The 19,898-nt window shown below is 35.6% G+C and overlaps 2 protein-coding genes across 2 annotated transcripts; one reads left to right on the plus strand and one right to left on the minus strand.

Annotated features, from left to right (window-relative positions):
* The first annotated feature begins 3,808 nt into the window (after positions 1-3,808).
* On the plus strand, positions 3,809-13,704 carry LOC143586201 (long chain acyl-CoA synthetase 6, peroxisomal-like). The gene is made up of 23 exons (XM_077067800.1): positions 3,809-4,036; positions 4,364-4,424; positions 5,098-5,175; positions 5,262-5,333; positions 5,417-5,498; positions 5,623-5,728; positions 5,811-5,887; positions 6,517-6,561; positions 6,673-6,759; positions 6,851-6,940; positions 8,017-8,096; positions 8,183-8,276; positions 8,358-8,446; positions 8,522-8,610; positions 9,883-10,012; positions 10,121-10,239; positions 10,882-11,005; positions 11,078-11,164; positions 11,734-11,837; positions 11,940-12,025; positions 12,316-12,402; positions 12,746-12,832; positions 13,330-13,704. The coding sequence occupies exons 1-23, from the start codon at positions 3,916-3,918 to the stop codon at positions 13,426-13,428; spliced, it is 2,094 nt and encodes a 697-aa protein (XP_076923915.1). The 5' UTR covers positions 3,809-3,915; the 3' UTR covers positions 13,429-13,704.
* Positions 13,705-14,045: 341 nt separating this feature from the next.
* LOC143586204 (pentatricopeptide repeat-containing protein DOT4, chloroplastic-like) lies at positions 14,046-15,863 on the minus strand. Its single transcript, XM_077067803.1, has one exon. It carries the CDS (start codon positions 15,826-15,828, stop codon positions 14,749-14,751), a length of 1,080 nt encoding a protein of 359 aa, XP_076923918.1. The 5' UTR covers positions 15,829-15,863; the 3' UTR covers positions 14,046-14,748.
* Positions 15,864-19,898: the final 4,035 nt, after the last annotated feature.

The following is a 19,898-nucleotide window of genomic DNA, read 5'->3' on the forward strand; positions in this document are numbered from 1 at the left end:
CACGAATGGGAACGACCTATCCGCCTGATTTGCCAAAAAGCGGTTAAGTGCGACTAGTAGTCCATTCAGTGTCTGAGCCTGTTTGATGGTAGTAGGTGATTCCATTTTCATAATGGCTTCAACCTTTTCGGGGTTCGCTCTGAAGCCATCTTTGGTAACGATGACTCCTAAGAACTTCCCATCTTCCATCCCAAAGGAACACTTGCTCGGGTTGAGCTTCATGTTTATCTTTCTGAGCGTGTTGAAAGTTTCTTCGATGTCTTTCAACATCGCCTCTGGCTCGAGGCTTTTGATGACCAAGTCATCCATGTAAACCTCCAAGTTCCTCCCGATTTGGGCATGAAACTCTTTGTCCATCAGGCGTTGGTATGTGGATCCGGCATTCTTTAGTCCGAATGGCATCATTTGGTAACAAAATGTGCTATTGGGCGTCCGAAATGCGGTTTTATCCTGATCGTCAACAGCCATGTGGATTTGAAGGTATCCTTTATACGCATCAAGGAAGCATTTAAGGCGAAACGGTGCTAATGAATCTACCTTAAGGTCAATTTCGGGTAACGGGTAACAATCCTTGGGGCATGCTTTGTTTAGGTCTTTAAAATCTATGCACATGCGCCATTGTTTGTTGGATTTTGGTACCATGACGGGATTTGCAACCCATGTTTGATATTTACTAACGCGTACGATGCCAGCGTCAAGGAGTTCTTTGACTTGGGTTCTACACGCGTTAGCCTGCTCAGCACCCATTATGCGACGCTTTTGTATGACCGGCGCAAACGCCGGGTCACACTTGAGCTTATGCTCAGCCTTACTTCGAGGTACACCAGTCATGTCAGCTGGTGTCCACGCGAAGATGTCGGCATTTTTTTGCAACAAGCGTTTGAGTAAGGTGCGTGTGGGATTAGTGATCGTTGGGCCAATGGTAACGGCCTGGTCAGGGTATTTGCCATTTAAGGCCCATTCTTCTGGCTCAGAGGTGGTTGGTTTAGCCATTTTTGGTTTGGGTTTAGATGAGACAGATGCGATGCATACTTGGGGAATGCCCGTGATCATAGCGACGCCCTCAGCTGTTGGCCATCCCATCATACCATGGACCGAAGACACCACGACATTAAATCTTGCCATCCCATCTCTCCGGAAGAGAATGTCGTATGTGTGGTGTGGCTTCCTCATTACAACGAAGTCCACGTCTTCTGTGCGGGAGTACTTCCCGTCCGTGAGAGTGACGGGGAAAGATAGGATTCCCTAGGGGGTGTTTGTGCTGCCGTCAAACCCTTCCATCAAGGCGTAAACTGTTTCTAGGCGTTCTTTGTCTTCTTCGTCTAGCTTGTCGAAGAACTGCCTATACATGACCGTTGATGAAGCGCCATTATCAGCAAGGGTGCGGGAGGTGATGTAGTGCCCCAACTGGCTTTTGATGACTATGGGGCCTTCTTTGTTGGGCCCCTCTGGCACACGCGGGAAGCGCACTTCTGCTTCCTTCCACGCACTTGGCTCTGTTGTTCGTCGTTTTCTTTTTCTGATGTTGCCGTGAACCATGTGAATGCTGATGTCGACGGGCTTCCGTCCATTGCCCTTGTACCGATTGTCTTTCCTCCCTCCGTTCTTGATTGACGCCACGAGGTGTGTGAGTTTCCCATCTTTGACGAATGTTTCGACGACATCCTTCAAGGATGTGCATTCCTCCGTGGTGTGGCCTTTTGTCCCGTGGAAGTCACAGGATTTGCTCTGATCAGCGTTTTGACGCTGTCGGATTATTGGAGCCTTTGGCCATGGGAGCTTCTCGGTGGCAAATATCTCGGTGACGCTTTTGGTGAGTGGCGTCCATCTGGGATTCCGGTTCGACGACTGCATGTTGTCCCTTCCGCCTAAGAGAGGGCGAGAGCTGGATGAGGTGTCAAAGTTTACCCTTGACTGCCAAATACCAAGCTTCCTCTTTTTGTTTTGTCAGGCGGTACAGACGTTATTTTCTCTTGTTCTCTGGGTGTAGAGGTTTGTGCTCTGGGGAAGATTTCTACCCAGTTGCTTCTCCGTTTCGGCAAAGCGTTTAGCTGCCGTCATGATGGCATCCCACGTGGGTGGCATGCCGTCTTTACCTGTCAACGTGCGGATGAGCTCTGGGTACTCAGCGCCCTGGATGAAAGCGGCGAGAACAAGATCTTCGCTAATAGTGCCCAGACTTAGCTTCTTTGAGTTGAAGCGAGTGATGAAGTCTAGCAAAGATTCGTCTTCTTCTCGGATGCAGTTGAGGATCGTCCATTGCTCTTCAGTATATTTTCTTTGTTGACTGAAGTGCTGGCTGAATTTGTGCTGGAAGTCTGCCCAATCGTAGATGTGGTGGACCGGTAGACGATCAAACCACGCTCTGGCTGCCCCGACGAGCGTCATTTGGAACATGTAACACCATGTGGGTTCCGTCCAATTACTGACGGTTGCCCCCGCTATAAATCTGTTCATATGATCGTCCGGGTCAGATATGCCATCGTAAGTGCCTATGTTGGACATCTGTTTGGCACTCTTTGGAGCGATTGCTTCCGCAATGTCCCTTGCAAATTTGGACGTTCCCGCATTCGCAACAATTGGTCTGAAAGTTTTGGAGAAGTCACGTGGGTTTCCCCCCGTGTTCTTTGGTTTGAAAGTTTCTTCGAAATTTCTTCTCGAGTGGAAGTCTGCTTCTTCACGCTTCCCTTTCGCCTTATGACGTGGGTTTGCGTCACTGTCAGATTCTTCCCAATCTTCATCATCCACATACTCGCAATCATTGCTCATGTTGAGCTGTTGTCGAGTGCTTCCGAATTTGTCATTGGCCTGTTGGAGTAAACGTAAACGTTCGTCCAACTCGGCTTGGAATTCTTTCTGACGTGCTTCCGTCCAAGCTTTAACTTGTTATGGTGTTTGTCGGGGAAGTCTCGTCTGTTGTTTCCCCAACTGGGTATCAATGAATCCCAGGAGAGGATTGTTTACTGCACTTGCCCCGGCTTGGGTAACCGGGGTAGTGTTCGTAACAATCGTGTATTCACCGGTGTTCCCCCCAGTAGCTGGGGTTGTGGTTACCGGAGTTTCTTGGTTACCCGGTGGCTTTGGCATCGGAGTAACCTTAACAATCTTTCCAGAAGTTTGAAAAAACTGAGAAAAAGAAGAGTAAGTTCTAGCTTAATGCACGGATGGCGCCAATGAAGAAACACTAAGTGACCCCGACAGATTAAGGATAATCTTAGGGTTAAGTAGATGTTTCCCACGAGGGTTAGGTCCGGCAAAGATGGCTATTCTTCTCAACCTGCAAAACAGACACCGTAAAAGAAACAATGAAACAAATTTATTTGTGTAGGTAATGTTTTGAACGACAATTTCTTTATAATCCTAATTGTCTGTTGGACTTCAGCCTAAGACATTCACCTTATGTGTAGTTAATTAACAATAAACAAATTTGTCATAATTATTTTTGAATTTCACAAAAGACAAGGAAAAAACATCACATTTTCTGTTATTATAATTTTTTGGTTTTAAATTAGAAACTAAACAATATATTTAACCTTGTTAAGTAGAGCATTTAAAGCACATAAATAAATCAACGATTAACGTCCAAAGTCGCATTAGTTTTACGACTTTGTGACATGTCAGTTGATTCGACATAAAATATGAAAGCAAAAAAGTTTTGACTATTATTAATGCCGGCACACACATGTTGAAGGCTATCAAGGTTCATACCCAAAAGTAGACAAATTTGATTTCATAACATATATCATATCCACAATCTCAACTGCATCAAAATCTACAAATCACCATTCCCACATTTAATATTATTAATATCACAATATCACTTTTAATTACATTCACATTTTCTTACAAACGTTTCATTCAATCTGCAATAATATTACAGAACAGGATAATAATATTATTATCATTTAACCTGCAATGGAGTCCAAAGCCAGTCGCCGGCTTCAAGCTATCCAAAACCACATTACCACCGTCGCGGCAGCCGGAGATCAACCGTCCGTCGTGCAACTGAACCAGACTGCCGGCGAGTTCTTTCATGGTATACTGTTTGATTGGTTTCTTGAAACATATCATTTGTGAATTATGATGTTTTTTTTTTGTGATTTTATTGGTGGGTCTGGGTTAATTTGTGGTCTTTATCAATAAAAAGTTGTGGGTTTTGATTTGATTCATCGGAGGAGTTGTGGGTCCGATAAGTCACTGTGGGTGTCAAATCTAATATTTATGGGTGATTTTGGGGTTTTTTTTGGCTTTATGGGTACCTTAAAAAGATGGGATTTTGATTGTGTTTTAGGGGTCTTTATGCATAGTATTTATTTTGATTTATATGTGATTATTGTAATTAATGATTTTGATTCCATTGTAGAACAAGGGTACAGTGTTGTTCTTCCAGAAAAGTTGCAAACAGGAAAGTGGAATGTTTACAGGTATTTTCTATTGGTTTGAGCTATCCGGACACCACTGACGTGTCGTACGCGCCAAAAATGATAATGCCGTGACTGGCGAAAATGATAATACGGATAATACGGGTCGTATGAATGTTGTAAATGATCATACGGGTCGTATGATGTTTCGACCGCCTAATATAATTAATAATTTATGTGACCACTGAGACACTATCCAGACGCTAGTGACGTGCCATACATGCTGTATGGTCTTTGTGGGCTGTATGACAAGGAAAATGTTCATAAGGGTCATATGGAAAGCAAAAATGATCAAATGGGTCGTATGAGGGGCAAATCATTCGACCCGAACATGATTGATCTGACCATTCATAAAGTCTAACGATCCATACAGCCATTTTTCGCCCTATCACACAACCCGTATGATGTGACAGGCTCTGGCACACAGAGTTAATTTGACATCATGCGACCTGTATGATGCATTGACTTACAAAGTAAATGACTGTTTTGATCACAAATAAAGTCAAACAACCCGCATGACTATTTTTGGCCCTATCATACAACCCCTATAAGCATGACAGTCACACCGGTGTACACTTTTAGGGGCGGTGTTTATATAACATCACTCTTTCTTTTAAGTTGAAGTCAAATAATTTATTTCTTGAAGAAACCCTTTAACAATTTGACTATGTGACAGATCTGCAAAATCTCCTTTAAAGTTAGTCAGTAGATATCCTGATCATCCTGAAATTGGCACCTTGCATGACAATTTTGTGTAAGTCCACTTTAAACTTACAAAGATAATTTCTATCATCCAAACTTTCACAAATCTTGATACGTTTTCACACAATTTAAATATAGGTATGCATCAGAAACCTTCAGAGATTACAAGTATTTAGGTACACGAATTCACGCAGATGGAACTGTTGGAGAGTAAGTTAATTAGTTCTCTTACCTGTTACTTGTCAGGCAAGTTACGCCCGTTTATTTTTTAAAACATTCGCTTACGTTTACAGGTACAAATGGACAACTTATGGGGAAACAGCTGCAGCTCGGACAGCTATCGGCTCAGGATTAGTGGCCCATGGAATACCTAAGGCATGTCATGCATATATGTATCATATGTTAATTATTTATTGTTGAATTAGTTATACAGATGGCCCCTGTAGAATTCGAGTAATTTATTTTTATTAAAATGTGCAATTGGTTAATGTTGCATCAGGGATCAAGTATTGGAATATATTTTATCAACCGACCTGAGTGGATAATTGTTGATCATGCTTGCTCTGCGTATTCATACGTATCAGTCCCTTTATATGATACCCTTGGTTTGTCGTGTGTTTTTTTATTAAAATTTTCTTTTATCTTTTCGCGGATGTTTAAAAGTGTGATTAATGCCTAATCTTGTAGGCCCGGATGCGGTTAGGTATATTGTGAATCACTCTTCTGCACAAGCCATATTTTGTGTGCCACAAACATTGAACAGTGTAAGTTTATGTTATTAGCAATAATAATATTTTATTAGTAAAAGTGTAAAATCCACTTTTTTTGACCAAAAAGATTCTGCTTTTTGTTAAATTTGATTCCCCCTTTTTTTTAATTTCTTGTCAAAAGTTCTAATTTTGTTTTGTGTACCATAAACAATGCATAGTTCATGTTTATGTAAACAGGGTATACACTTGTGTTGACACACTCATAAGTTTAAACTTATTGATCAAAAGTGAGCGTGAACAATGTGTCAAAATGCATGACACATTTTTTTTACCATGATGATTCTGATTTTAGTTACATACAAGCTCACTTTTTATATATCAAAGAGACTAATATTTTTTGTGTGCTACTAACACTGCATAGTGTAAGTTTATGTTATTAATAGTATTTTATTAGTAAAAGTGTGAAGTTCACATTTTTGAATTAAAAGATTCTAATTTAGTTTTTGAATCCACTTCTTTTTGGGGTAAAAAATTCTAATTGTGTTTGTGTGCCTTGTACAATGTCTAGTGCATGTTTGCATTATTAATAATATTTTGTCAATAAAATCCACTTTTTTTGAATTAAAAAAAATATAAATGTAGCTAAAGTTGAATAATATGTGCCTAACATTTTGATATTTCAGTTGCTGAGCTTTTTGTCCGAGATTCCTTCTGTCCGCTTAGTAGTGGTATGACCGTTAAACCATTCGTTTTTTTTAATTTTGTACATAAAAGTTTGTATCTATATATAATAAAAAAAATTTAATAACGTCAAGAACTCGTGTCTGCTAATAATGTAGGTGGTTGGAGGGATTGATGAACTGATGCCATCTCTTCCATCATCAACCGGGGTTAAAGTCGTATCATTTTCACAACTAATTACTCAGGTAATTAATTCAATATCTTCTATTTTTATCAAAAATTTATTTCTGCTTTTTGGTTGTTAATTCTTTGTTGAATAAATTGGTACTTTTTTAGGGTAAAAGCAACCAATACCCCTTTTGTCCACCAAAACCGGAGGATGTTGCTACAATATGCTATACGAGTGGTACAACGGGGACACCAAAGGTTATAATCTCTTATTCGCTTATACTTTTGGGTTGATACCATTAAAAGCCGATATACTTTCTTAACTTTAACGAAAAAGTTCCTTACTTTGTAAAGTACATACATGAAAAGGTCACTAAAATTATGTTTGTATATTAAAGTTCCTAAACTTGTCTAAAATGCATATAGACTTGTTAATGTTAACTTTCAAATTGGTCAAAATTTGATAAAGTGTCATTCAATATTTTAGTCAAGAAGGTTATTACCATCTTATTTGGACCAATTTTAGAGTTAACTATTGAAAAGAAATCAAAAGTAAGTGCATTTTAGAAAAAAAAAATATAGGAGCTAGAAAGTGATTCAATATTTTTGTAAAAGGAAAATAAATTTCAATGCCATCTAATTTTGACCCATTTTTGGAGTTAAAAAACCTTTGTTTAAGAAAAATCAAAAGTAAGTGCATTTACGATAAGTTTAGGACATTAATATACAAAATTAGTTTGGTGATTTTAGCCCTGCTTGCGGTGCGCACATATGATGTATATATGTGTGAACCCTCGGGTGGGCAAAAGTGAAATTGCACTAATTTTGACGTTATTTTACTAATCTCGTGAAAATAACGTTAAAAGTGACGGACGGTTAATCAGGCATCATGTAGTGGCGTTGATAGCTGAAAGATAAGGGTACATGCACCGATCAGCCGGTGTCCCGATGATTGAGTGCTATGTGCCTTATGTCCAAGGCTTGATGCAAAACTACTATCGAGCCGGGGGTCTCACCGGAAGCAGCCTCTCTATCCCTATGGGGTAGAGGTAAGGCTGCCTACATCTTACCCTCCTCAGACCCTACCATAGCTTTGCTATTGGTGGGATATACTGAGTACGATGATGATGATGATGATGATGAGTTTGGTGATTTTTTTCGTGTATTCTTTACAAGTTGAGGGAATTTAATGCTAAGTTTGGTTTAGGTACATTTTCATAAATAAGTAGAAAATACATTGATCTTTATGCTATTAACCATATACTTTTTTTTTATTGAAGTGGAATATATCTTCTTATTATAACTTGAAAATTTTCATTTTCGTACATTATTAGGGAGCTGTACTTTCACATGGAAACATGATTGCAAATGTTGCCGGTGGAAGTTTTGGAATTAAATTCTTTCCGTCGGATGTGTGAGTATTAATAATTATATTGCTTCATATGCCAATTTGTCATGATTATTTGTTTTATTTCCTTTTAACTTAATCTTGTTCAACAGTTATATATCTTATCTTCCTTTGGCACACATCTATGAAAGATCCAACCAGGTTATACTGGCATACTATGGCGGCTCGGTTGGATTTTACCAAGGGGTAAGAAACTCAAGTTTATGTTCTTTCATTATTAAGTTCATAACTAGTGATACTAATTTATATATTTATTAATTAATGTAGGACAACTTGAAATTATTGGATGACATGGCGTTATTAAGACCGACTGTGTTCTGCAGTGTTCCTCGGTTATATAACCGAGTATATGACGGGTATGATCAACAATATGCTTTATTCTGCAATTGTTACGGGTTATTTAATGCTGACTCTGCATGTGGTCTTTTCAGTATTGTAAATGCAGTGAAATCGTCTGGTGGTTTGAAGGAAAAACTGTTTAATGCTGCATATAATGCAAAGAGGCAAGCATTACTCAAAGGTAACATATGCCCTTTTAAATAGAATTAATTACACAGTTAGTCCCTGTGGGATGATGTCAGTATTATGGATTTGATACATTAGTGTTGTAAATTACGCACTTAGTCAAAGCTTTGCATGCAGGTAACACTGATGGTCTCTTCCATATACTATACGGCCGTTAACCTTTTCTGTTAAGTGGGTGTAAAATGATCAAATTACTCCTGTTTAAAATGCAAAAATAAAGAAGATACCCTGTCTTTTAATCTTTGGGCCACACTACATATTATTTAAAAGGGGCGTTAACGTTTTCTGTTAAGTGGGTGTGAAATGACCGAAATACCCCCCTCCTTTGGAAACAAAAGCAAAATACAAAAAATCATCTTGAGCTGCATTACTTTTATAAAACGGCGGTTAGCTTTTTATGTCAAGTTGGTATGAAGTGACCAAAACATAGTCACATAATTCGCTGATTTTCGTATTGGATCGTTTTGTACCGAATCGCGAATTCAATTGAATGGTTCGTCGTTGTTAATTGATGGAGAAATCGATTTCAATTGACAGGTTCGTCTTTCTCCTGTCAATTTAATCGATCCTGTAATTTTGGGCAGCAAATTAGGAAACTCCTCGATTCCTTTTTTCCAATAATTACTGGGTTTCCAATCAATTTGACCGATTTATATTAGGCATATATTCATGTTATTAATATCTCTACCCTACTCTTCTTATTCAATCATTCGTACCAAAAACCCAAATTTATACATAATTTCAGTTTCTCCAGTGACATTTTGCAATTTTTATTTTATGTTATATCTATGGTAAATTGAATTTGGTATATTCTGTTTTAAATTGGGAACATCGAACCGGATTATATGGTACACCGTACCGGACTGTACCTACCCCCTTCGTACCGAATACGCCCCAACTAGCGAATTGCGTTCCCGTACTGGAGCGAACTGCGATCTATGTGACTATGGACCAAAATACCCCTTGGTTTAAAAAACAAAAATAAAAAAGCACATTATCTTGCAATCTCGGGCCTGCTACATATTCAAAATGTGCGCTAAACTTTTTTGTTAGGAGTATGAATGGCCAAAATACCCCTGTTCAAAAAACAAACAAAAAAATTCATTTTCTTAGAATGTGGATTCTTGGGCCCCCACTGCATATTTTATACAGAAAACCATAAATATTGTAATTAACTGGTTAGTATAGGCATATATATATAGTAAAATGCAATTAATTCAGTTTGTATTAATTTAGAATTGATAATTTTTCTTTTTTCATCTTTTAGGCAAGAGCCCCTCTCCTATGTGGGACCGATTAGTGTTTAACAAAATAAAAGCCAAACTTGGTGGACGGGTTCGTTTCATGGTTTCAGGGGCATCACCCTTGTCTCCTGATGTCATGGATTTTCTTAGAGTGTAAGTTAATTTTTAATTCTTAATTATCACAAAAGGTCATATGGTGGCTGTGGTTTGTATTATAATGTAAGTATCAATTATCTTTAACATAAAGTTACAACTTTTCAGGTGCTTTAGTTGTCCGGTATTGGAGGGGTACGGAATGACCGAGAGTTCTTGTGTTATAACTTTCATGAATGAGGATGATCCCACCTCGGGTCACGTTGGCTCTCCTAATCCTTCTTGCGGTCAGTTTTTGTTTTTTTATTAACAAAATATTGTAAGCCATAAGTTGATATTCTTTAAATGATGAGATTAATTTGGGAGGTGATACTTTTGTCCTCACTAATTTAGTAGAAGCGCTAAAACTTAAAACATAAAAATATGAATTAGAGGTGGTTGGGCCGGCTTTTGGGGTAACTGTGAAAATTGGTTCGGGTTAAAAGATGTTACTTCTAATATTAGTAGTAAAAGAAATAATGGGTTTGGATCTATATAGAACTCCAAAATATAAGAACTTCAAGAACTCTTTAACAACCAATTATTTATTTATATATTTAATATTATTTGAGGATAGTTTTGTCATTTATTTTTGTGATTAGATATATGTAATTACACGCTTACATATATGTAATAACCATATTACATATATGTATAATAACTAATTTGCATATATGTAATCATAAAATTACATATAATAAGTGACAAATCTACCCTCAAATAGTATTAAATATATACAATAAATAAAAGTGATTTTTTGTTAAGAGTTCTTAAATTATTTGGAAGTTCTGAAATGCATCTGATAATAATAAAAATAATAATAATAATAATAACAACAACAATTATAATAATAATAGTAATCTAATTTTTTTAATAATTTGTTTTTTCAGAAGTAAAGCTTGTGGATGTTCCTGAAATGAACTACACATCCGATGATCAACCGTATCCTCGTGGTGAGATTTGCGTGAGGGGACCAATTGTATTTCAAGGCTACTTCAAAGATGAAGTGCAAACGTATAATACCATCTTTTGCTTGTTCATTATGCATATTTAATAGTTTAGTTAACGCCTAATTAATTTGATCAGGAGAGAAGTGATTGATGATGAAGGATGGCTTCACACCGGAGACATAGGATTGTGGTCACCTGGAGGCCGGTTAAAGATAATTGACCGGTATGATGTAATATTATTATTTTAAGTGAAGGAAAAAAATGTTATAGTTGGAATAATGGGTGGGTCAGACATATCAGGTAAGTAACGGGTCAAATAGGTTCAGGTGAAAACAGGTCAACTTCTCATGGGTCAGGTTGAAACCCTTTATGTCTAGAGATTTCATTTTTTTTTTTTAAATTTCGGTAGTTATTACTTATTGGGGTTGGTGGGTCCAACCCAACATAAATATTCGGCGGTAGAGACGAAAACGACCCGTTTATACTACACCCAAACCCACGAATGTGGTGTTAGGTTCGTGTCGTGTCAGAAGTTTACACTTCTAGTAGTTAGTGTGTGGACAATAGTTACAAAAATTATGTTGATTTTTTTATTTCAATAATGATTTAATTTTTTTAATATAATGCTGTAGGAGGTTTTAACTAAATTGTTTTTGTTATACCTGTTAGAGATAAGATGTAACTCAAATCGATCAATTCATAAGTAAAGTAGTAAACGGGCCGACTTTACCGGCAATAGGATTACAACCTTAAGTATCATGCTAAATACTAATTATATTTTTTTAATATCAGGAAAAAGAACATCTTTAAATTGGCACAAGGAGAGTATATAGCTCCCGAGAAAATTGAGAACGTATACGCGAAGTGCAAATTTGTGGCACAAAGCTTTATTTATGGTAAGTAATCTACTTTTTGTTAAAAGGTTTTGTAATTCAATTATTTTTTTGTGAATGGTATCAGTTTTTTTTGGGTGGTTTAATTATTTTGGTTGAAAACAGGTGACAGCTTCAACTCTTCTTTAGCTGCTATTGTCTGTGTGGACCCTGAAGTGCTAAAAGCATGGGCTGCTAAGGAAGGAATACAGGTGACAAAATCCATATATTTTTTATATATATTTTTCTAATGTCATATAGCTTATTTGTATCTAAAAGATTACAAAAAGGTATATTCTTTTTTCACTTTTTAATGCCATATAGCTTATATGTATCTAAAGGTTACAAGAAGTCATATATGTATTTTTTAGTTTATAATATTTATGGCTTATCTGTATCTAAAAGATTCACAAAAGTTTATATATATATTTTTTACTTTTTGATATTAAATAGCTTGTATGTATCTAAAAGATTACAAAAGTTCATATATTTTTCTTCATAGTTTGAAAGTTTGGAACAATTGTGCAATGACCCGCGAGCAAGGGCAGCTGTCCTTGCTGACATGGATGTGGTTGGAAAGGAAGCCCAGGTATCTCTTTTCTGCTTACTCGCTTTTAGTTTTGTATATCTTGGTTTATAAATAGAAAAGACTAGATGCCGCAAAATGGGTTGGTTGAATGTTTCGGGTAAGGGGCCAAAACAAATAACACTTCTTTTTCCAAATCATTTGAATTCTTCATTAATAACTAATTTGACAAATATGATTAGAAAATAAAATTATTTCAACAAATAATTGATTTTTAGTTAATAATAGGCTTCTGGCAGCATTCGTCACATTAAAAAAGTACATCAAATTATTTCAACAATAATTACTTTATGAATAATTTGCCATCTATGCTTTTGGTTTCACAAACAACGTTATTGTGATGCAGCTGAGAGGTTTCGAGTTTGCAAGATCGGTCACTCTAGTAGCCGAACCATTCACCATGGAAAATGGTTTACTCACTCCAACATTTAAGGTAAGTACTAGCATCATGATTTAAAAAAAAATATACTTTTCTTTCTTGGAAAAAACGAAAATATAGAAGATGACCATTTCGACCCATTTACTTGTGAGTTCTGAGTGAGTTGATACAGGTTTTATTTCATCTGAAACGGGTCAAAAGGGTTTAAAAAATCAGCTTAAAATTTAAACGAGACAAATGAATAAAATATGTTGAAAGTTCACAAAACTTACTTTAAATACAACTTCTCAAATAATTTTTGGGTTGCCTAAACGAACCCCTGTTTAGTAAAACATTAATAGGAGGGGTAAGCTTAGCACAACCTATAGTTTTATTCCAAGCTGTTCCCGACATACAGATTATTATAAAGCATTTGAACCATTCGGAAAAGGTGTTCCAAAACCTGTTCTGATTGGTGCCAAAATAACCTGTTTTGAACTGTTATCAAACTTGCTTATTTTGCCACCTCTGATTAAATGGCACGTAATAATTGAAAGTACGCGATTTTGCAGATTAAGAGGCCACAAGCAAAGGAACATTTTGCAAAAGCGATAGCAAGTATGTATGAAGAGCTTGCAGCATCCGAGTCTTCTGGCCGAAAACTTCTTTAAAAACAATTATTCTATACAAAAGCTACATTCATTTTATATTATTGTAGTACATTCTGACCATATTGTGATGTTTAAGAACGTTATTTAAACATATTCCTCTTAATACATTGTTCTATAGATCCTTTTTCTGATTAATTTAGGATTTGTTGATTAAAATAATTATTAAACAAATGTTTATTAATTAAAATAAAGAGTCTGTTTGTACCTAAACAGTTGTAACATATTTAGCTGATAATATTACAAGAGAAATTGATAATGTACAAAAATATTACATAATTGATAATGTACAAAAATATTACATAATGATGACATATTGAACATTTACATAAAATTCATTCTACATTGAACAATTACATAGTATTATGTCCTGAAACAATAACAGTATAATCTCCATCATCGAATAATAATATCATTAAATAATGACAATAAAGTTCAGTAAAAAATTTAACATAAAAAATAAAATACAAAGACATGCCTAGCCCATTGTTAGTCTACAGTGGAGAGACACAGGGTCAACTTTTATATCCATTCTCAAATACTATCAACATGTTTTGGGCGGTTTAATTAGCTAGACAATGACAAAAACTGAAGCATCAAATATCTTCTTTTCAAACTTGCTACAACTCAAAAGCAATAGTGCTAACATATTTTGGTAGACAATGACAAAACTGAAGCATCAAGTGATTTAGCTGCAATGTGATTAACTAACAACGATAAACTAGAAGCATCAAGTGAGAACCCTCTTTCATCAATTTCCTTCATACATTCTTTAATCACATCATATTCTTTGTTCTTCACAAGCCCTTGAAAAAAAAGATTATAACTCACACTATTCGGTGCGCAACCCCGCTCTTCCATTTTATAAAACAACTCCTTCGCTTCACTTATTAAACCCTCTCGACAAAAACCACTAATCATCACATTAAACGTCCTAACGTTAGGCTGCAACCCTTCAACACATAAATCGTTAAAAAGAGTCTTAGCAACATCAAACTTCCCACACTTACTTGCACCATTTATAAGAATATTGTACACATAAATATCAGATTTTACATTCTTGTCATTGATAGAACGGAACAAAGATAACGCTTCATCCACTTCACGGTTTTTGCATAAACCATCGAATATTATTCCATAAGTGTATGAATTTGGAAAAAGCCCTTGTGCACGCATCTCGTTTAAAAGCTCATGTGCGGCCCCACAATGTCCCGACAAAAATAATCCTTGTAACATGGTACTGTAAGTAACTACATCCGGTTTCAAACCTTGTTTAATGATTTCTTTAAACACATGTTTGGCTTCTTGTGTGTTTAAATTCTTTCAATATCCGTTCAACAAACTATTATAAGTAACAAGATCCGGGGTCAAACCTCTAAACGCGATTAAATCAAAAACTTCTCTCGCTTTGATCATTTCGCCACGTAAGCAATACACGTCAAGAAGTGAGTTGTATATTATTACATCAATATCTACACCTCGTTTTATCATCAAACCGATCACACTTTCCACGTCTTCTACTCTTCCTTCTTTGGAAAGTGAATCAACTAATATGCTAAACGTACGCACATTCGGAGAGATCATTTTGCCTTCCATTTCTTTCAACATTCTAGAAACTTCACCCCAACGACCCAAGATACAAAACCCGTGAATCAATGACGTGTAAGTGACGATATCAGGTGGGACGCGTTCTTTGAATATCATCCGATTGAACATTTTTAACGCGTCATCCACTTGTTTATCTTTGCAAAGACTATCAATGATCGTGTTATACGTAAAAACACTAGGTTTACAACCAGTTTTCGACATTAGCTTAAGCAAATTCATGGCGATAGCGTTATTTCCAATCTTGCAAAGGCCTTTAATCACGGTGGAGTACATAACTACATCAGGTTCACAAAGTTCTTGCTTGACAAGCTTTTTGAATAATAATTCGACCTCGAGAATCCTAACTTCTACAACGAGCCCGTTTAAGAGGGTGTTAAAAGTGCAAACATCGGGTGCAACCGCATGTTTGAAGGCAAAACCAAGGACCGCAAAGCCCGAGTTAGTATAGTTCAGTTTGCAACAACATTTGATCACAATGTTGATGGTATACGTGTCGAACGGAATATGAACAACACCCATTTGTTTAAAAAGATTGATTGAGCAAGAATAGTGGTTCATGTTGGTGACAGCATTTAATAACATGTTGAATTTGACTACAGATGGCAGAGGGGTTCTTTGAGACATTTCGTCGAACAGCTTGTAGGCATCATCAAGTTTGGTGATATTTTGGATGGGAGTTTGATGTGTGAAAGAAGATTTGGAATGAAAGTGAGATGAAGTCGACTTGGGTGAATGGATTCTTGAATTGGATTCAAGAAATGAGAGAATAAGAGATTTATAGCCTTTTGGATTCATCAAAGAAACAAGGAAACAATCATGTGTACAAGTGACCGATCCGAACCTGTTACTTTTTTAATATTTGTTTTTTTAAGATAGTGACGAATAACACATGAGTGACTGTAATTAATTTTCTTTTTTACTTTTTCTTACTTATAATTAGTTTATTGATAATTTGATATTTGTTTAATAACTTATATTATTTAACATTTTAAATAAGTATAAAAAGCACATTTTTTTATTTTGAATATTTCGATATAAATTTATTAAAAACGGAGTACTTTTAAGAATATGTATTTATTTGAATATGAGTTTGTAAGTGGTTTTCTTTGTTAAAATTTATAAATATATTATTATGATAGAATGAAATTGAAGTGTTTATTTTTTAAAATCTAAAAATAATTATGTTAAAGAAAATAAATATTTCTATTACTTATAATAAACTTTATATGATAAATTAAAAACGAAATCTTATATATTAGTAGAGAAATGATATAGGTTGGACTGTGAATAAGATACAAAGTTGAGTCGGGTTGAATAATGCAAGTTGAAGAGAGAAAAAATATTTTTTTTATAAAGGCTGGGTTGGGTTGAAATAAATATAGTCTAAATATGTAAAAAAGAGTATATATTTCTGCTAAAGTAACGAATGTAACCGAAACCTATACAATTCGCGTTGACTCCAAACCGCAACGTTTAGGACCAAATAAACATTGAAAATGTTAATTCTTATACTAAGTGTAGTCATAAAGCTCCACTACCATGCATTATGCGACACGTGGCGCCCAAATAAACAGGGTGTTGTTATAAAGCCTCACCTCGTGGCGCCCAAGTAACTAACCTGATTAGCAAAACCAACCCCACAACCAAGTAATATCCTACCAACACTGAGCATGGCAAGGTCTTGTGCTCCGGCATTAAAAGCAACTCCGATGATGAAGAAAACTCCGGCGATCAACATCGTAAGCTTCCTTCCGAGCCGTCTCGTTGTATATGACGCAAAAAAAGTCGCGGTAAGTCCGGCCAAATACAACGAGGATGTGAATAATTGCAACCCTTGATTATCATATTTGCAGTAATTACTATCAAGATCCTCTTTCGTCTTTCGATACACCACCGGAAAAAACTTCTTTAGAAAATCCGGCATCGACGTCACTCCACCTGTCCATCCACATCAAAATATCAATCAATTACATAATCTCACTAGTGTTTTAAATTTTTTTTTCTGAACGGCCAGTGTTTTAAATAAAAAAACGGCCGTTCACATATTGACTAATGAGATTTATTTTCACCTTAAATACACTCTTAATAACATTAAATAGTTAAAACAACAAGATATACATAAAAAATAATTTATTGTTCCAAAACGTGTTGTTCCGGACACATAAAAAATAATAAGCTATAACATGACTCGATATTAAATTGATCATGAAATTTGATAACATCTACTAGACTATAATAAGAATCGAGTTGCGGTGTTCACCTGAAACGCCGACATCGTAACCGAACAAATGCATGAGATGATGACAATAGGCGTGATCTTGGCCTCAAACTCGACTCCTCCGGCCGCGGCGACCGCTAGTTCTCCACCGGCCATTACTGCTAGTTAAAGGTATTTGATTATCCAATAATATTGGGAATAATGGTATTTGGTGAGAGGGTAAGATGATCGGCTGGAGTGCTACAAAAAATTAATTTGATTTATGTGGTTAATGGATGGAGTTTAAATAGACAAGTTTGGAGGAATCCAAAAAGGATTGTGAGGGTACAAGTTGTGGGGTCCACCAATAAAGAGTTGACACGTGTACCTATGGATTATTTTCCTCCTTGTCGGCTGAATAACTTGTAACGATATTCACGGATTTTGATTCACTAAATATATATTTTTTATTTTGGATAATAATTTAAAGATATATATGTGGTTGGTTTTGGATAAAACAAAAGGTTGTTTGTAGGGTAATTAAAATTCGTTCAAAAACACCTGGCTTGCCCTAAGTTTTATTTGTAATTATTCAAAACGGTTGATTGTAAAGTTGTGAATAAAACTAAATTAGGTGTACGAATAAGGTAATTAGATAAATACTATGGTTTGTAGAGTGAGTAAAAAACCAATCTAATGTTAATTTTTATCTAAATATAGACTGTCTAATAAATAAAGATATTTATAATGTTTTATAGTACACTAAGAAACCAATCTAATATTAATTTTTATCCCAATCTAGACCGTCCAATAAGTAAAGATATTTATAATGTTACGTGTCACTCTTATCTGATTAATTTTTTTTACACATTTATCCACTTAAATCCTTGGTTTTCTATTCTCGTATAAATCTCTATTTTTCTTCGTTTCTCATGTAAACATATAAAAAAAATATTAGTATTATTATATTATTATTCAACCGCACGGTTTTAACCTATTAATAAGATAAATATTAAATTTTAGTTTTAACATTAATGAGTTGGCTCAAGTTTGTTACAAGTTTAAGTCAAGCTTAAATTTTAGCTTGTTAGAAATAAACGAGTCAAACCTAGTTTGCTTGTTTAACTTCAAGCCTAAGCGGGAGCTGATATTTAAGCTCAATTTGACTCGCTTGCTAAGTGGTCCAAGTTGATTTTGTATTTTCGAAAGCGATTGAGAAAATGTGCAATTAGCCAACATTTAAATATATAGTGTACTTTTATATCTTTTATTTTAGAACGTGTTAATTGTTGAAACATTTTTAATATAATTGGATTTTAATTATTTTATGTGCACATATCTTCAAAGGAGATTTTGTCAACGATACATTTGTATTATAAGCATTGCTCCTTTTCTATTTAAATTTAATGTTTTTTTTTTCCTAAAGTTAATCATAGTTGGTATTGTTACGCTTCATTAGTATAGTCAACGGCTCTTAGATTCATCATTTTGTTTAAAGAAATTCCCTATTTCCCTGTGGATTCATATGCTTTAAAAGAGGCATATGATGCAATGAAATGGTTCAATCGAGTTTGAATTAGCTGATGATGGATATGGCCAACAAATCAACAATGAACTAATAAGTGATCATGATTGGTTTTTGCGATATATATGGAATCTCGATCTTTACAAACAGAAAATAACCTATTAAAAAGTACCTAGACTGCCGAGAAAACTTCCAAGGGTCGAGTACGTGTCAAAGTTAGCAAAAGTATCATGAGAGAGAGAGAGAGAGAGAGAGAGGGGACAACGAGGGTTAAGTGGGGAGGTGGGGTTCACTCACCAGACCAAACCGATGTGAGAGCAAGAGCCCAAATATTGAACCCAATATTGAGGTTCGTTTACAAGTCATCTAGTCCTATATGTTGTATTTTGCATACTTCATACTATATTCATACTATTAGAAGACATTGTTTCCCAAGTTGTCAAATGTAAGTGGCCTCACTTGAATGAATGTGATTTGGACCTTTTGTCATTGTATGTAAGTGGTCCTAGTCTTAGTGACTTTTTATCTAGGACTTCGGTTCAAATGACTTTTCATGGGCGTGTGTCATTAAATGTTAGTGGTTAGAGGTTGTTATAAGTCCAAAAGACTTTGATTTGGAGCTATATAGTCATTTTGGAACCAAGGGTTTATAGGTATTTAAATTCTTGGTCCATCTCAAGTTAACCTACTTCAATAAATTAGCATCATGTTGTGTCTAGCTTCAACATAAGTGTGCATATCATACAATGGGTTAGACACATAAAGAACATAAATATGAGAGATCGTCTCATACAGTGAGAAGCATAAGATGCCTCGGTGGCTCGGTTAGGTGAGATTTTCAAATCATGTAGAAATGGGAAGTATAGAGTGGTAGATCCAACAACATATGATATGGAACATCATCGAAGGTTATGGTCAACATAGAGCATGCGGAGATCAATAATAAAATCATGATAAAGCATGTGCCAAATGTATAGGGTGAATTAAAGCAGTATGCTAACGAATAAGAAAATTTATCAAGGCATGTAGTCGAAGGTCATGAGCAAAGTAGCAGTCAAACCCAAAAAAAATAATCACGACGAGCCATGTAGCCAAATGTCATCGGGCAAATTAGAGTGGTGCACTAACCTTTAATAAAATCGC

The sequence above is a fragment of the Bidens hawaiensis genome, unplaced genomic scaffold (assembly GCF_021521415.1).
Source record: "Bidens hawaiensis isolate Kalapana, Puna unplaced genomic scaffold, B.hawaiensis_p1.1 tig00034468_1, whole genome shotgun sequence".
NCBI lineage: Eukaryota > Viridiplantae > Streptophyta > Magnoliopsida > Asterales > Asteraceae > Bidens > Bidens hawaiensis.

Excerpts from the sequence above, each read along its gene's own strand:
- LOC143586201 (XM_077067800.1), top strand. The coding sequence starts at position 3,916 with ATGGAGTCCAAAGCCAGTCGCCGGCTTCAAGCTATCCAAAACCACATT. Across the intron at positions 4,425-5,097 it reads GGAAAGTGGAATGTTTACAG|ATCTGCAAAATCTCCTTTAA; the intron begins GTATTTTCTATT and ends ACTATGTGACAG. Across the intron at positions 10,013-10,120 it reads GTCATGGATTTTCTTAGAGT|GTGCTTTAGTTGTCCGGTAT; the intron begins GTAAGTTAATTT and ends ACAACTTTTCAG.
- LOC143586204 (XM_077067803.1), bottom strand. The coding sequence starts at position 15,828 with ATGAATCCAAAAGGCTATAAATCTCTTATTCTCTCATTTCTTGAATCC.